The sequence below is a fragment of the Antechinus flavipes genome, chromosome 2, assembly GCF_016432865.1.
Source record: "Antechinus flavipes isolate AdamAnt ecotype Samford, QLD, Australia chromosome 2, AdamAnt_v2, whole genome shotgun sequence".
Taxonomy (NCBI): domain Eukaryota; kingdom Metazoa; phylum Chordata; class Mammalia; order Dasyuromorphia; family Dasyuridae; genus Antechinus; species Antechinus flavipes.
In genome coordinates, this window is record NC_067399.1 from 399457526 (window position 1) to 399476232 (window position 18707).

The 18707-nt window shown below is 40.7% G+C and overlaps 1 protein-coding gene across 1 annotated transcript; it reads right to left on the reverse strand.

The window, feature by feature from the left end:
• Positions 1-6864: 6864 nt before the first annotated feature.
• On the reverse strand, positions 6865-18100 carry CD74 (CD74 molecule). The gene is made up of 9 exons (XM_051978719.1): positions 17819-18100; positions 11648-11820; positions 11364-11443; positions 10964-11017; positions 10009-10104; positions 9613-9709; positions 7960-8151; positions 7667-7719; positions 6865-7509 (listed from the first exon to the last, which is right to left on the reverse strand). Exons 1-9 carry the CDS (start codon positions 17893-17895, stop codon positions 7507-7509), a joined length of 825 nt encoding a protein of 274 aa, XP_051834679.1. The 5' UTR covers positions 17896-18100; the 3' UTR covers positions 6865-7506.
• Positions 18101-18707: the final 607 nt, after the last annotated feature.

The window sequence follows — 18707 nt, forward strand, 5'->3', positions numbered from 1 at the left end:
GAGATAAGTTAATATATTCAGGGCCTCATAGCTGGTAAGGAATGGCATCAACACTTGAACCGACATTCAGGGACTCTTTCACAAGGTCATGGAACCTGGGTTGATGAGTCCAAACCTTCCAATATGAATTCTGTTATAGCCAGTTGCTAAAGATTGTCATATATTTATTGCCACAAAAGGAAGTAAGTAGCAAATAAGCTTTTTGAGAGCAGAGACTCTCATTTTAACTTTTGTTAAAGCCTGGAAGTTTGGGTTCACATCTCATTTCTGATACATATTCTTGTGTGACCCTCAGTACTCCCAAGGGTGGCAGAATCATTGGGGGTATTCAGTTTCTTCAGTCATGTCTGACCTCATAACCTGCTTTGGGGTTTTCTTGGCAAAGATACTGGAGTGCTTTGCCATGTCCTTCTTCAGCTCATCTGACAGATGGGGAAACTGAGGCAAACAGGGTCACACAATTAGTAAGTATCTGAAGCCAGATCTGAATTCAGGAAGCTGAATCTTCCTGACTTCAGGCCCACTGCTCTATGTGCTATGCCAGCTAGCCGCCATATTATGGTAGAATTGTATTAAAATGTAATTGGGAAATATTTAATAAAATTAATAAAATTAAAAAAAACATAAATGATATTAAATAGGTAGTTTTCTTCTGGGGGGAATCCTATTCAGTATAATGGCCCCTGTTTCTATTTGATTTTGATACCATCATTCAAAGTGATTCCATAAGACTGTGTGTGTGTGTGTGTGTGTGTGTGTGTGTGTATAAAATCCATTTTTGTTTTTGTTTTTCCCCTGAGGCAATTGGGGTTAAGTGACTTGCCCAGAGTCACACAGTCAGGAAGTGTTAAGTGTCTGAGACCAAATTTGAATTCAGGTCCTCTTGCCTTCAGGGCTGGTGCTCTATCTACTGCACCATCTCGCTGCCCTGTATATAATCTAAAGACTTAGGGAAGATGCCTACCTAACTTGGTAGTGGGAGTTATCTCATCTGGAGTGCTCTGTATTGAAGAAAAACACAGGGCTAATCCAGTTGCCATCCCCGTACTTAGCATAATACTTGTACGGTGTAGGTGCTTAGTAAACGCCTATTGTGTTAAATGGACCCTCATTTGTCCCTTCTCTGCTTCTGGTACTTTTCTGAGGTTCCTGAATTTGCACCAGCAGTCTATATTTGGCAGGAAGCAGGTCCTAGAAAAGCAGCCAGAAAAAAACTGAGGGCACAGGACAGAGAAAAAGAAGGCTATCGCCCTCTCCTCAAAGGTGGGAATTTTGGGAGGCCAGAGGGTCGCCCACCTGCTGGCCCCCTCACCCACCTGCCAGCCATATCTGCATTCTCCGTCAGGACTGTTTTTCATCCACATTAGATAGCACCCGCATCATCATCACCTAGATTAGACAGAAAAGCTGCCTCACGGCCTTCCTGACTTTTACATACTTCCCTTTTTTTCTCCTTTACAGAAAAAGAAAATTAAACAAGTAGACTGAGAGGTATTAAGCAGCAGGTGAGGAACAGTCTTCCTGTCCTGTATATTCTGGGGAGGGTAATGTAGTATATGCACTCTGACTCACTGGGTCTCACTGAGTGAAGAGTAACTTACTTTTTCTCTTTAAAAAACGCTTCTCTGCTACTGGGCTTCTCTCCATCCTTCCTAGTTAGGTGTTATGGTCCCAGATCCCAGATCCCCAGTGGGGATCTTGAGCTCTGGCCAGCAGCAGGGTGGGCCTAGAAGTTGCTCTGCCTTTTTATGTGTTTAAATATTAAACCCACTATTTACTCCCGCTTCAATGCATTTTGACATATGGAAGTTTGTGGGTCATTTCCTTTGGGGTCTCCTTGACCTTTTTTTATTTATCACCTTAGATACACTTGTAGTTAGTTTGAGTTTTGTTCTCCTTTTGTTTTGAATCACATTATAAAGGTCTTTCCTGATTTTTTTAAATGAATATAAGCTTATTGTTATATTCCATTGTATTAACTTATCGCAATTCATACCATAATTTGTTTTGCTGTTTAGCTATTGCTCATTTTGTTGAGCATTCAAGTTGTTTCCTTTTTTTTAGTTACAAATTGATGTCACACATATCCTTAATCTTTTTTTTTTCTTGCTGAGGTAGTTGGGGCTAAGTGACTTGCCCAGGGTCACACAGTTAGGAAGTATTAAGTATTTGAGTCTGGTTTCGAACTCAGGTCCTCCTGATTTAAGGGCCAGTGCTCTATCCCGCTGTTCACTGAAATGCCTCGATCTCTTTTTTTCTTAGTGATAACTCATCATATTGTCCCAGTAGCAGTAGTATGATCATTTTTACAACCTTTATAGGTTCTTACCAGAGTTAGAAAGCCAGAAAGGTTTTGGTAATTTGCCATTTTACCAACAAATATAACTAAATTATTTTTTCATGGTCATGCCAATTTTGAGATTTTAATTAATTGTGCCAATTAGTGTTAAACAGGTATGGCATAGTACCTTGAAGTTGTTTTAATTCACCTTTCTTTGATCTTTTTTTGTATATTCTCCAAATGCTTATTTACTATTTGTGCTTCCTTTTTAATAAATTGTTCATAATCTTTTGTCCATTTGTCAATTAGAGAGGTATGATTCTTTTTGAATTCCTGATCTGCACTATAAATTAGTTTTTTTTCTCTTAAAAAAAGATGAGCTAAATTCAGATAATGGGCAAGAGCTTAGACCATTCATGGCTATTGCTCTGATTTCTGCAGGACTAGATAATGTCATTTTTTTTTTTTACACCAGGTATCATTTTAGTCATTTGGGTTCTTGCTCTTGCTTCTTAGTGAGTTGTTTTTCCTTGTAACAACAAGGACCACCTTATAGATGAGGGTTGGGAAAGATAAGGGAGAGAGGTCCCAGGTCAGGGTTCATAGATAAGGGATTTTAAAGATAAGGAATAAAAACAGAAAATTAACTAAGCTAAGCTGCCATGCATTCTGGGGGTTTTTTGTAGCCACAGTAAGATAAGCTCAGTCTCTTTCTCTTGTTTTGCTTCAAAAATACAACAGCCAGAAAAATCTTACATGTTTTCTTTCCTCTAGGATTTTTCTAGCCAACTCTTGAATGTCTATGCCAACCTCTCCCACCCGGGGAAAAAAATCCAACCAAATCCCAGCCCGACCTATGAGCCAGTGGATCCAGCAGGAGCACACTAGGGTAACGGGAAGGAGCGCGCTGCTCTCAAACGTGTCCCTAATGAATTGAGTGATCTCCATAGAGATTATACCTAATATTTATATATATATATATATATATACATATATATATGTGTACAGTATTTTTTTAAAAGAGAGACTCTACCCTTCTCCTGCTGACATTTCTGTTTCCAAAGGCCTTTAGTATTCTTCGACTTGGGAAACTTCCTTTCCCCATTTTGCTTGGAAGACCTGGACAGTGCTGCTGCTGACGCCACCATCAACGGGCACAGAGCGGGCTCCTTCTGCTGGAGTCTGGCTCACACAGGCTTCACCTGAGGGGCTTTCCCCGTCCTTGTTATCTTTTTACCTAACTTGTTTATAAAAATCTGCTAATAAAAGATTGGTATGGAAGAAGTCCCTGGCTGCTGTGTGTGCTGGGGGGAAAGGGAGAGGGAGGACTGGCCCAGCCTGGCGCTTGTAATTGGCGAGGGGGTCTGTTAAATGCCTGAGGGTAGAGGGCAGAAGCAGGCATGCAGACACAGGAGCGGCTTGCAAGGATCTTTGATTTATGTATTTTTTGCGCAAAGTGATGGCAGTCAATATTTACATATTTTAAAGTACTTTATATACAAAGCACTTTAATATAAACTTATCTCAGCTGAGTTTCACAACCCCTTGAAGCAGATACCGCAGAGCTTCTTGTCTGTGTTTATGGTAAGGGAACTGAGTGTGAATCTCGGAGAGGTCCTGGGACTTGCCTGCATCCATTGAGTTTTTGAACCCAGGTTTTCCTGACTTCAGATCCACCACTGTCCACTAGGCTGTATGGAAAATCCCAGATGGAAACCTAGTTCCAGAGCAGACAAGGTGATTGCCTTCACTCACTCCCACAGCACTGCCTTAGATGGACCTTTTTGGCAAGAGAGCTACCAGACGGGAAGGGGATTAGAGTCCATGGAATGAAAATTAATTAAGAAACATGGGAGTGTTTAGAAGATTTATATATAGAAGATTTAAGGCAAAACATCACAGCTGCCTTTTATCTCCAAGAGGAGCTAGACTTGGTCTGTTTGGTCCTAGAAGAGAGAATGGGAATCAGTGGGAAAACATTCTAATAATGCAGGTTTATTTTTTACTTTAAGAAGAAAAATTAATATATATTTGATTTTCTTCAAAAGCTCATTGAACTGCCTTGAGAGAAAGGGAACTCCCCATTGCTGCTTGTCCATTTGGGGGAGGATATTCCAGGGGAGATTTCTGCTGAGAGATCCATTGGCCTGATGCCCCCCTCAACCCTGAAATTTAGTGAGACCCTATAGTATGGATACTAAAAAAAAATCTGGTATTTTCTTGTTTTGTTTTCAGGACTGAGGGATTGAAGCAAGTGTAATCTTTCCTTGCTACATCTTTGTCTTGTCAGAAGGAATTTGAGGCCCCCAGAGGGAATGAGCTGTGTGGGGTCACATAGCTAATGAACTGGGGAGCCCAGACTAAGAACCCAGGTTTCTCACTTTCACTATGGAAAGAATCCAGCACTTGAATTTGTCATTACCCTCTTTTATCAGTGTCCAGAAATGGAAGCTCAGTGCCCTCCATCAATTGCCTGTCCTGTGGATTAATTTCATCAAGATGATAGAATCCATCCCCCAAGTCAAAACAAGATTTCTCCATTTTTTTCTGTTTTAATCCCTTAAGTGGCTATTTTATACGGGGTGAGGAAGATACAAAGAGCTTTTTATCTCACAAGTGGAGACAATGTGTACATAAATAGATACCTATGAAATAGATGCAAGATAGATAATTTAGAAGGCCTTCTTTCCTTCCTTTCCTTGGAAATGGAAATGAAATGGAAGGTATGGAGACAGGAAGACTTCGGACACAAAATGGTGCTTGAGTTGAGTCCAGTTTCAATCCAGCGATTCTAAAAGGTTGAGATGAACACTAAGTATGTTTGGTTTTTTACTTTCTCAATGTGGGGGTGTGGAAGGAAGAAATAATAGAAGTGAGGAGGAAAATAATGACCTGGAAATAAAATTGAAGGGAAAAATAATCCCAACTCTTACATTATCTGTGTTGTCCTGGGCAAGATACATAACCTCTGAACTCGGTGTGATTTGTAGGGATGATATTCATGGAACCTACTTTTATCAAAATTGTTGTGAGGCTCAAATTAATTAACCACTTTTATTAATATTTTATTATGTTAATAAATGGTTATGATAGTTATTAATGATTAATCATTATTAACAATAAATCACATTGCAAACTTTAAAGTACTTTTAAATTTTTTTATTAAGCCAATTTCCTTCTATTATAGAAAAAGAAATTTTAACCAATGATCAAGAGATCTAGATCCAGTTTCTTCTCTACCACTTGCCTAATGCTTGTGTGGCCACGAGCTGCATAGCTCACCTGCCCTCTTGTACCTCAATCCTCATCTGCAAATAGGAATTGGATTAGAAGAAGTTCGTTTAATAACAGTAACATTAATAGCTAGCATTTGTCTAGTGCTTTAAAGCTGGCAAAGTGCTTTTACAAGTATTTCATTTTATCCTCACAACAGCCCTGGGAGGTAGATGCTATTATTATTCCCAATTAGCAGATAAGGAGACAGGCAGAAAGGAAGTGATCTTCCCAGGGTCACTCAGCTAATGAAGTGTCTGATTTCACTTTTGCAACATCCCTCAAATACATACACCCCCATGGGTCCCCTGACACTGCCACTATCCTTATGCAGGTCCTTACATCACCTCATGCAATTATTGCAACAGCTTGCTGGTTGTTCTGCCTGACTCAAATCACTCTTCTCTCCAATCTATCCTTCCTTTCATCATTAAAGAGGTTTTGCTAAAGTGCAGATCCTGCCCTCTCACCACCTTACTCAATAAACTCTGGAGGCTCCCTGTGGCCTCCAAGATTAAATACAAAATCGTTTTTCTGACATTCAAAAACCAAATGACCAAGACCCCTCTTGCCATTTATACCTTATTCCCCCACTTTTATTTTTTAATCCATGACACTGACCTCTTTGCTATTCCTTAAACAGGGCACTCAGTCTCCTGTCTCTAGGTTCCCTAGCTGCCCCTCATACCTAGATTTCTCCCCCTTCTCTGTTCTAACCATTGACTTCCCATGCTTTCTTTGGGTTCCAATTAAAATCCCACATTCTACTAGAAGTCTGTCCCAACCCTTCATAATTTCAGGGCTTTCCTTCTGTTTATTCTTCCCTATTTATCCTGCATATAGCTTTTTTGTATGTTTGCATGTTTTTCCCCCAGTATATTGGGAGCTCTTTGAGGGATGCTTCTGTCTTTTGCCTCTTTACATCCTTAGTTTTCAGGACCATCCCTGCCACATAGTAGGTGCTTAATAATTTGTCAATTGATTGATGTCAGATTTGAACTCATTTTCTGGTCTTCAGGTCCAGCACTCATGTGTCCAGCTATTGTGTCACCTAAGCTTTCTGTGTCATGGGGTCTCTGGCATACTGGGGAAGTCTTAGGGACACCCTGTCAGAATATATATATATATTTTTTTAATTTATGAAATAAAACTATTACAAAGGAACCAAAAGTATTGAAATACTTATTAAAATATTTTAGAAAGTTCATAGACCTCCTCCCCACAGATTTAAGAACATCTAGACTAGACAGTTTCTAAGATTCCTTCCAGCTCTTATGTTTTAGGGTGAATCAAAGACAAACATGACACCATTTCCATTTCCAACTTTTATTTTAATGTGAAACTTTAGTTTCTTTCAAGCAGATGAAATTGCAAATGAATAGATAGCTTTCTTACTTGGAGGATACTGGAATGAGGGAGAGACAAGAGATTCAGTAAGACTTAAGAAAAAGGAAGGAAATTTTCCCACACATACCCCATCCCCTTCCCGACCTTTCCCTAGTTCGTGTGATTAAGAAGCTTGGTGCTACTGTGTACTACTACAGAGAAGCAAGAGTGGGTTGTTAAATGAAGGGCCTCAAGTTGGGGAAGGGAAATGGATCTGTTTGACTTTTACATCTTCTCCACAGCCTAAAATGTAAATAGTTTGGATAGGGATTTACTTCCCCATCATGGGTTAAGAAAGCAGGTTGTTTGTCCCAATACTGCCTCTTAGTCATAGGCAGGTGTTTCAGTTTTGAGTATCAAGATGGGGATCTAACTTGGGGCCCAAAAGAAAATGGGATTTGGGGTTTCTGATTGAGAGGAGCAGGGGAAGAAGACAAGGAAGGGATGGATGAGTCTATGGCTCCTAGGATTGGGTAAACCAGAACATTCAAGCGGCAGCCATGCAGTTTGCAGGTCTGGGACTATTTGATTTTAATTAGCTCTTGCTCTTCTTGTTTCCTCTTAGATTACTGCCGGGGGAGAGAAAAAGAGGTGAAAGGTTAAGGCCCCACAATTCAGGATCCATCCCATCCAGGAGAGCCCCTCCTCCCTCCTCTTCTTCTGTATCAGTTGGGTTGGCCGGAGTTAGGGACAACCCTGCAGGAGTCTACGGATCCCCTAACCTACCTGCTTAGGAAAACCCAGTCCAGAGGAAAACATCTCTTCAGCATCCAAGGGACCTGGAAGTAGAGCAAGCAGCTGGTTCACGACTGAGCCAGCCCAGGACTAGACCTGTCTACTCTAATGGAGGTCACGGAGCCCAGGGGCAAAGAAGATGATGAGCTAAATCCATCTGCTGGCCCGGTGATGAGTGTTGAGAGACGGGCGGTGAGTGCGTGTGGGGGGTAAGCACAGACCACTGGACCCTGCGCAGTGGGTGGGTTGTAAGAGGGCCTCTTTTCCCCAAACAAGGTGCTTACCACCGCAGGCGTGGCGACCGTGGCTCTTGGTGTGGGGGACCTCGGTGCCATTGGGGTAGACACACCAGCACAAACCAGTGCTGCCGTGGCACTGGAGGGGCTCATAGTTGCCATTTTCGTCGCACTTGGGGCAGAACATGCCCGGGTGGACGGGAGGAACACGGCTCGCCTCAAGCTGGCACTTGGTCATAACTGAAGCAATAGTTTTGGAGACACATGATGAGCTTGGGGGCCCACCCAGGGCCCCCTTTCAGCTTTTTACCAGGGCCGGTGACCACACACCAAGCAGAGCATAGATCACGACTGGCCCAGAGTCTTCCATAAAGTCCTAGTGCTGGATGAGGAAATGGGCTGAGAGTAGCCTAGCAAGTACAGGAAGAGATTGAGAGGTAGAATTTTAAACCTTAACTCTTCTCTGAAAATAATAGGGTGGTAGACCCCAAGGGACCCCAAGAGTACATTCAGTCTGATCACCTCCAAAAAATGGTCCCTACATATCTACGGTAGGTTTATTACAAATCTGAATAGAGAAAATTCATGCGATTCTCCAGCACATCTTCAGCCACACAGCCAGGGAGCAGTGCAGAGGTGGTAAGAACCCACCTACTTGCTACAGCAAGAAGCTTCCTTGAAGGCTCATCATCAAAAAAGGTGTTCATGTTTTAAGATCATTCAATGACAGAGACATATTCAAGTGACTTTAAAGACCTTTGAGACTCAACTATGTCCATACCAGTGATATTCTTGATGGACAGTTGTTATATGAAAGAACTAGATTTTTTTCTGCTTGGCTAAAAGTCATGTGTTAGAAAAATTACCAGTTATCTTTCCAAAAGTAGAATGGATTATCTGGAGAGTGTCAAGAAAAGAATGGATAATCATTTGGAGGGTAATTTGTAGACGAGCTTATATTGTACAGGACTTACAAGGGCATTCTTGCCCATAGTAGGCATATGATTAATAAACACTAAGTTCAATTAAACTGACCTAACCCTAGCCATACAATAGAGTCCTAAACCCGGAATCAGAAGGCCTCCATTATTTGAATGTAGAAGAGATGGGAAATTATTCTAGAATTCAAGATGAGTCCTCTTTACTGAAGATCTTGTAAGAGAAGACTGAAAGGCCTTTCTCAAGAAAGTTGTAAGAGAAATTTTTCTTCATCAGACTTCTAAGACCCCTTCCAACTCCAAAATTCTATGGCCTGAATTTGAGGGGCAAGAATGCTCATATTCCTTACTACCTTATGAAATGGTGAGCAAAGTGGTCTATAAACTACCAAGTGCTATAAGCCACAAGAGCTAGAAGGATTAAAGAATGTTAGAGTTGTAAAGAAAGCTTCCAAGAAGAAGGATGGAATCATGAGAAAAGCTCAGTCAACTGAACAATTATCAAGTTTATGAAAACATCTAGAATTTCTCCCCACCCATCCTCCACTATGCTCTAAGGGAAATCCTACTTGCCTCTCATTTCTCCCAGTTTTAATACCTGAGCCTATAAGTTGGAAAGAATTCACTTGTTAAACTTGTGCATTGGGAATTCGGGATGGGGGTGGTGAATGGGGTATATGTGCTCAGGGTATAGGAGAAGCTCCCAGAGGTTTCTTGCTAGGATTCCTTTCAACTTCTACCCTCAACCTCCTTCCTTTAATACCTTTCTGAAGAGGCTCAGTCTTTTTTTCAACATTCTCTTCATTGGGCTTCTTGCTCATCTCAAACAGAAGCCACTGGTGCATCCAGTTCTCAAAATTCTGGGATGAGAAGAGGGAGATAGAATCACCTTTTAATTCCACTCAGAAATTCAAAAGTGCCTTACATCATGCAATCCTAGGGGACGGAGAAGGGGAAAGTAGAGAGGAGGCTGGCTGGAATTGGGCTGGGGGGAAAGGAATTTGATTAGAGAACAGGGAAATCATTTTTTGGGGGGAAGGTTGAAAGGAATCTTCCATGGTCTGATTTAGCCCCATTTAAAACCGAGTTTCTTCCCGAGTACCTTCCCTTCCCACTCCCCAGCTATAGTTCTGAAGTTAAAAGATAAAAGATCCCTGACCTTCCAGTTCTTGGTTTCCATGTTGTTCTTGAGTTGCTTCATGTTCTCCTGAAAGCTTTTGGTCAACTCAGGGAAAGACCTTCTGGGATCAGACTGCTACAAGAAGCCAAGGAATCAGAGGGAAAGTTAATAAAAGGCCAGAAGGGACAGTGTCCCTCCTCTTTTCATCACCTCACACCTATTGTATCTTTCTGGTTAGTCTTTCCCCACTTCAGTCCATCTTGCAAGCAGCTACCAAAGTGATCTTCCATGTTACTCCCCTACTCAATAAACCTCCTGGCTCCCTATTACTTCCAAGATCAGATAGCTTTTAAAGTCCTTTACAACCTGACCCTTTTCTACTTCTTCAGTCTTTTTGGACTTTGCTCTCCCATAGGTGGCTTTCTTGCTATTCCTTAAGCAAGATACACTTACTCTTCATTCAATTTTCATTAACTGCCCTCCAAGCTTGGTACTCTCTCCCTCCACATCTTCACCTCCTAGCTTTTTTCAGCTTCCTTCAAGACTCAGCTAAAATCCTATTTCCAAGAAGTCTTTCAGAGTCTCTCTTAGTGCTAATACTTTCCTTTTATGATCATCTCCCAATTTATACTGTATATATCTTATTTGTATTTAGTGTTTGCATGTTGTACTCCCCATTAGACTGTGAACTTCTTGAGGGCAGGAATTGTTTTTGCCTTTCTTAGTATCTCTTGCACTTAGCACAATGGCTGTCATAAAGCAGACACTTAACAAATTCTTGTTCACTTGTCTTCTCCCCTCCACTTCTCTCAGGTAGGAAGCCCTGATCCATACTGGGATAAAGTATAAACCTTTGACATTGTGTTTCTCCTAAGTGATTCCCAGAAGAGGAGCGAGTGATGGAATTTGGGGGTGAGGTCAATCCTCACAGGGAGGCATGGAACTAGGCTCCCAGCCTATGGCATAAGAAACAGACTGATAATGGATTTCCTACCAGTAACAGGTACTTCACTTGGTCCTTGGTATTATTTCCAATTTTGGTCAAGTCCTGTAATAGAAAGGGGAAAGTCAATAGGAGAAACTGCCTGCAAACTGCTTTGACTCCTGGGAATTTGCCAAAAGTTGAAAGGAGAAATAGTAGCCTCACTCCCCTCATCACTAAAGGCAATGCAGCTCTTTAAATGTCCTTTGGGACAGTCTTCTTCCTCAGGTGCTAAATCTCCTCAGACCCTCCTCCCATCTCCACTATAACTAGATAATATTTATAATCCCCCTAATCCCATCCCCCAAATCCTTGTCATCCCAGCCTCTTTACCATTAATATATTTGATCAGATCTTTCCTCTACGGGGAGGTTTTTCATGGGAGACAGTGAGAGCAATGTGAGATCCTTACCATGGATGGGAGGTTCTCAGGCTCGAATTCTCTCATAAGCATGGGAGTGGCCAGTCGCAGTTTGTTCATTGGAATGGAGGCTACAAGAGAAGGAAAGACTTGAGTCCTCAGAAGGGGCTCCAAGTAGTAGCTCAAGTCAAGAGAGATGGAGTTTGGCCATCCCCGAAAATACTCAGGCCCCATCATATGAGGGCACTCTTTCCAGTTCATGATTTTGCACTCATTTCCCTAAGCTATTTACTTTAGGGATACAGGGAAGAAGGAAGGAAAAAAAACAGACTTGCCTTTAGGAAGCTTCATCTTCAGAGACTCAAGCTGTAAATTCTGGGAAGTGACCGTAAGCTTGTCCAATCTCCCCTGCTGCTGGTACACAAAGTAGACAGTTGCAGCTTGGCCAGCAATGAGCAGGGCCACCAGCACAGAGAAGCCAGTATAAAAGGCTCCTTGGTTACAGGACCTGAAAAGTCAAGAAAGTTCGATTAGTGAGGTGGAAGGGAATCAGGGAAGAAATCATGTGCAAGAGTAGAGCTGAATTTGGGGAACAAGAGAGCTGGATGCCAGCCCTGTCATCTCCAAGCTTCAGTTTCATCCTCTGCAATGTGACAAGGGTAACCTTGAAAGTCCCTTCCCATTCAAACTTGTGATTATCTGATGTTAAGGTCCTGGAATCCGAGAGTATAAGTGGGGGTCTCTTCCTTGATTAGACCATTCTCTTCTCAGTCATTCAACCATGTGAAGAAAGGATAACTCCTGTGCAGCCAATGTGAAGAGAGGAAGGGGTGAGGCAGAGTTCAGAAATGAAAGGAAAAATTCCAGCCTTTTCAAAGGAGAAAGTAAAGATATCCAAGTTTATAAGAAAAAGGAAGGAAATGAACAGGGAAAAACTGGAGAAGAGCTTGTGATACTTGGAAAAGACAAGTATGGGGAGGGGGAGACAGCTCTGTGAGGAACTGAAATCCTCAGAGGAAGAGGGGAGAGTAAACTTTTCATAAATACGTAATACTGGGGAAATGGACTAGCAATTAATAAATATTTATTAAACACAGGCACTGTCTTAAGTGCTAGGGTGCGGAAAAAGAGGCAGGAATTAGTTCTTGTCCTTAAGGAGCTTACAATCTAATGAGGAAGACAACATGCAAACAAATATATACAGGATAATTAGAAGATGATTAACAATGGTAAGACACTAGAATTAAGAAAGATTGGAGAAGGTTTCCTGTAGTTCAATCCCTAACATTTTTTGTCATAGATTCTTTTGGCAGTCTGGTTAAACCTCCTCAGAATAATATTTCTCAAATCATAAAATATAAATATATAGGATTACAAAGGAAACTAATTATATTGAATACAGTTATTCATCTAGGTCATATCTATCTATCTATCTATCTATCTATCTGTTTTTAAAAATGAGTTCCTAGACCCCAGGTTAAGAATCCTTGAACCTGATACTGTTTTAAGATCTTTTATGGCTCTGACATTTCTCCCCACAGTAGAAATCATAGGCAACCTAAGGCTGGGAAAACCATAAAAACTAAAACTGTGAAAAGTGCCAAAGAGTGTTCCACACATAGCCCACTCCTCCCTGGAGAAACAAGAAACTGGGCCCACCAGGGAGCTGGAAACACCTCAAATAAAACAAAATAAACTTTGCTATAGTGAATTCAGCAGGGAACCCAAATATTGGAGCAAGGACCTGGCAAATGATAGGAATTAAGATAGACAACGTTCTCTCTGTCAGCAGCACAGAATTCTAAAACCTCAGAAGCAGGAGGGATTTCAGAGTCAACACAGATTTATTTAGTGTTTACTACTCAAGAGGCATAGAAGATATGGAAAAAGGCAAAAATCAGTTCTTGCTTTTAGGAATTTCCCAGATCATTTACTCCAACCTTCCAATTAGTCTAGAGATATCTCCCCTTATTAAATGCCTTTAGACAAAGCTGGATGACCTCTTGGTATAGTATGGTAATTTTTGGTTTTGAAATGGCTCCAAAGTATGAAGTCTTATGAGTTATTCTTTTTTTTATGAGTTATTCTTAATGATAAATCATGCTGTTGCTAGTATAAAGCCAATATCACCACTTCCACAAATCATGACTTCAGTAACCTAAATAGTTACTTCTGCTTAATATTCTGAGCTTCTCAAGCATATCAATTCTCAGTTTTTTCAAAACTTTCATCTGCCTGGCTATAACTGATGTCATACCTATCTGATTCTCTCATTGATTAGCTACAAAAACCCTCAATTATTTTGAAGTGACTGTCTAGTTTGGGAGTGGGGGATGCGTCCCCTTTGTCTATCTTATGGGGAAAAAAGGCAAAAACTCTCAGAGTTTGGAAAAACCAAGTAGTTTAGATGCAGAATCTCTTCCCCGTCAGCCAAGCCTACTAGTGGTCTATTGTTGGCTGGCCAGCCTGGAACTCATGCAGAGGGGCCGAGGACTAAGCATGTATATGAGTATGCAATGTTTGTGAATATGCATGTGTGTTGTCCATCCTCCCCTAACTCCTCTTGTTTTCAGGAATAAGAATTATGCTAACCTTGCTCCCCAGACTATGGTGCTTAGGAGTCCATCCATTCTATTCCAAAAGTATCTGTGGGAATCAGCTTAGATTTTTGAGCAGTGTCCTTCACCAAGTCCTAGGAGGGTGATTAAGTATTTCTTTCTCCATTCAAACATGGCTTGGCTCAACAATGCAGTGATCCAAGGCAATTCCAATAGACATGGATGAAAATGTCAGTCACATACAGAGAGAGAACTATGGAGACTGTGGAACGATATTTTTTTCTTTCTCGTGGTTTTTTTTTTCCTCTTTTGGTCTGATTTTTCTTGCATAATAGGACAAATATGGAAATATGTTTAAAAGGATTGCATATATTTAACCTTTATCAAATTGCTTGCTGTTTTGGGGAGGAGGGAGGTATGGAAGGGAAGGTAAAAAATTTATAAAACAAAGTTTTACAAAAGTGAAGACTATCCTTACATGTATTTAGAAAAATAAAATATTTAATTAAAAAAAAAAAACCTTCAAACATACCATCACTCCCATTTTTGTTACCAGTAAGAATATGTGGTTTGCCTTAGGATAGTAAAGGATTTCAAAGCAGAGAACTTGGGTTCAAATCCTCACACTCTGCCAGTTAATCTGTTAGATTAAGTCTTTTACCTTCAGCTTCTATTTAATCATCTCCAAAATGAGGTTGGACTAGGTGGTCTCTGAGGCCCCTGTGGTTTATAAAAACATGACTGTGATCTCTACAATCTCAATCCATATTTTTTGCGCCTTTTCACCTTTAAATCTTGATATGAAGAGATTATGCCACCCCGGGTCTTCAGCTTGATCTGATTTCTTGGTTATCTAGCTCCAGGTCTCCCCCTGGAGGTCACAGTAACAAAGTTGATTCTGGCAGCATTTCTGATTGGGAACTTCTCAGAAAACCTTTTTACTTGGTAATCCATGACATCATAAATCAAATCTTGTTCTGATTTGTTCCTGACTAATTTCTGGGCACCTGTCCAGACCAAAGGAGGTTGGAGAGCTTCCAAATGTTCATTTAGAAAGGGGATTTGAAGAGGGAGAAACAAGTCTTGTAATGGGGGCAGGGAAGAAACCAAACTGGAAAAAACTTAATCACTGTTCATTCAGTGAATTTTGGGTGAGGCTGAGAGAATGAATAGGTTCCCATGAGTACCTTTAAATGGGGGGAAAGTGCCTTATTTCTTTGCCTAGTTAAGTTCCATCAACAATCTTGTCACCATTCTCCTTTCTCTCCCTCAGTCCTAATTGAACTATTGATTAGTTTATTTCAGACAAGATGAGGTAATGTGGTTTAGTAGTGGGAAGTAAACAGTTTGGCATCTGATGGCTTGGATTGAACTCTTCCAACCACTTACTTGCTATGGAACTCTGAATAAATCACGTAACTTCTCTGGGACTCATTTTCCTTATCTATAAAATGAGGGTGTTATAGATGATTATTGTTATAGATAGATATAGATAAACATATAGATGTTTCCCAGCTGGAAAGCTTGTGATGTAAGCCACTATCCTACCACACAAAGCCCCCTAAATTCTGACTTCCACTTGCATCTCCCAAAAATCCTTTACAAGCCTCTTCCATTTTAGTCAAGCTATTTTCCTCTCTAGAACCTGAGCAAAATGGAAACCATTCTTCCTATCGCCTAGCAAAACATTTTTTAAACTTAATTTTTTTTTTTTTTTTTTTTTTTTGCAAAATATGTAGTGGTGAAGGTATGCAAAGTCACTCAACTACCTCACTTGATCTATCCATCTGCTTAGATTCTGAACATAATCTCTGGAGAGACAGATTTTTCTAGCTTGACTTCAAATTCCTTTCTTTTTCCACTCCTCTTCCCCAATCTTGGTCCCTAGCCTGTCTTTCAAACCATCCTACCCTCTCCTCCACCTCCACTCCATCTTCCAAAAAAGGAAACAGACTACAGAATGAACCAATAAAAATTAGGTTGGTTAGTGACATCACGAGTTGCTAGGTAGAACTATTTCTGAAAGGCTCCTGATTTCACAGATGATTTCATAAGAAACAGAGCAAACCCGCATTTTAATTTAATTTTTTTTTCTAAAAAGAATGTACTGGACATGAATTTATAACACTGATAGATCATGTTATAATTAATATACAGATGATATAAATTCAATTAGGTCTTATGAATCTGAGTGCTTAACTAGTTCTGAGCCTAGGTTAGAGAGTTAGCAGACCTAAGTGATCCAGTCCTTTCCCTCTCTGGGTCCCAGTTTTCCTTCTGAAAAATGAAGGTATGATATCCAAGGACCCTCATGTCTCTAGTTCCATCATTTTTTTTTTTTTTAGTAGTAAGATGCAGGCAGTTTTTTCCTAAATTTTGTGTAACCTATTTCCTCCTTTAGACAAAGATTTGATTTTTTAAAAATCTCTACAATTCTGTTTTTCAGATTTTCTTATTTACAGGACATAAACAAATGTATAAACACCTTATTTGTCCCATATCCTGTTAAAAAGGTTTTAAGAGTTGGTAAATTAAAGATTGTGAAAATGGTCTGAAGGCTGGACACAGGGGAAAATGTTCATATATTGAGCCTAGAATGGACTTGAGGTGTCACCTTGGTAACCGTGGCACTCTAGCAATCTTTCTGAATCCAGACTTAAAATCATGGGGGACTTTCACAGGTCGTGACTTCAACAGCCTATCTGGTTACTCCATAGATAACAACCTCTTGAGCTTCCCAAGCGCACCAACCCTTTTGGCTTCCTCAAAATTCCTATCTGCCTGGCTACAGATGACATCATACCCTTCTAACTCTCTGATTGACTAGCCACAGGAACACGTTACTTGGGGGTCACTGTCTAAAAGCTCTAGTTTGCAGGAAAGGAGGAGGGTAGGGATTCTGTCCCCTTGGCCTACCTCCTGAAAAAAGGCAACACTACTTTTGTGGGGTTGGAAAAATGGAAGAGACCAGATACAATGACCTAAAGATTATAGTCAGAATTAAAGGAACGATGCCCCTTGGGAAAGGTTTGCATGAGGATACCAAAGCAACAGAAAGCAGCGGAGAGGGGAAAGAGAAAAATGCATTACTATTAGAGGTAGAGATTTTTTTGGGGGGAGGGGAAGGACATTCCTCCCTTGGGAAGTCACAATGAGGAACTATGAGAAGCATCCTAGAAGAAAGTCCCCAAATAAATACCAGGTCCCTAGGGTTTGGACCAAGAAAATTCTGAGGGGGTGAGGGTTGGGGGGTAAGGAGTGGGGAATCCCTTGAGATTCAGAATGGAGTTAGAAGGTAGAAGCAGTAATGGGTAAACAGGAAAGTCAAAGCTTTCCCTTCTAGAAACCTGTAAAGTAAGCATAATATTCATGGTTCCTGCCTCATGGAATAGTTGTGGGAAAAAAGCACTTTATAAACCTTAAATTGCTATTAGAAATGCGTGCTATGAGCTCCAAAATGATGCATTTCTAACAAAGGAAGCAGTGGAAGGGCCACAGTGTGAGCCCTGGCGCTGCTACTCACCTGTAGCATGAAAGGATCAAACTAGTCAAGTACCTAGGCTTTTTTCAGTTCTAAATCTTTGAAGCTTATTACCCACCAACCTAAACTGCTCCTGAAACAAGGAAATAGGATATTCATAAAAAAGGAAGGAGAGGAGAAAATCTTAAGAGAAAATCATCTGTTTTGAGTCCCAGTTGAGAATACCTCATCTTTTGAGCTGGTTCTGATTCCCATCAACTCCATTGATTAGGAGAAAATTCATTCTCTTTCTGTGTCTGTCTCTCTCTGTCTCTCTAATCTATCTGTCTGTCTGTCTATCTATGCTATATGGCTGGCTAGACAAACATATAGACATTGCATATTAGACTAGATTTGCTCAACCTCTTCCTATTCTAAGATTCTACAAAGAAGGATGATTTTTTTTTTTCTTTTTAAAATTACTATACCGGTGTTGTCCTCCTGCCCTTCCTCCCAGCATGGGCTGCTGCTCATGATTGGAGATGAGGTCTCGCTGGTCCTCCATGGTAGGTGCAGCTGGTTTGCTCCTCAGTCTTCAGCTGCTGCTGGTCTGACTTCCTCTGCTGTCTTGGGTTCTCTAACCCTGATATTCCCAGGTCAGTTCTTCAAATAGATGCTGAAAAGAAATTTGATTTGTTCAGAGAAAAGCCAACCCACCCATTTAGTAGAAGTGAAAGTCTAAGTTGGAAATACCCAACTCAGCTCTTGCCACCCCTCTCCCACTTCAGTGGACAAGGAAGAAGGGGAGTTCTTGATTCAGGTAGGGAGTCCTGTCATCCCATTGGCTGAGCCGGCAGCATCACTTGCTTCTAGGCAGATCTTTATGAAGAGAGAGCTCTTTGGACCATTAGAAAAAATAGAGATAAGGAAAAGCCAACATAATTCCTGCTTCCAGAGATAGTGCTAACCGATGGAAAGGCAATTTTTTTGACTCCCCCATTTTGAGATTGGCAGGGACAGAAAGAACTAATATGTGACCATGAATCCCTTGTCTTCATAACTCAGTTTCTTCCCTTATAAATGAAGGATTTGGCCCAGATCATCTCTAAGGTTTCTTCCATCTCTGACATTTAGCACCTAAGTAGTATGCTCAATAAATATTTTACTGATTGACCAATACTTTGTTAGTTTTTTCCAGTTCTGACATTTTGTTCTAAGATTCTGATACCCATCCTTTAAGGTCCCTTCTATCTCTGTCATTCAGTGCTACATGGTCCCTTCCAGATCTGCCATCTAAAGATTCATAGAATTTCGAGATAGAATGAGCTTGCAGATAATATAACTCATACTCCTTATTTTACAAAGGAAGAAACAGGC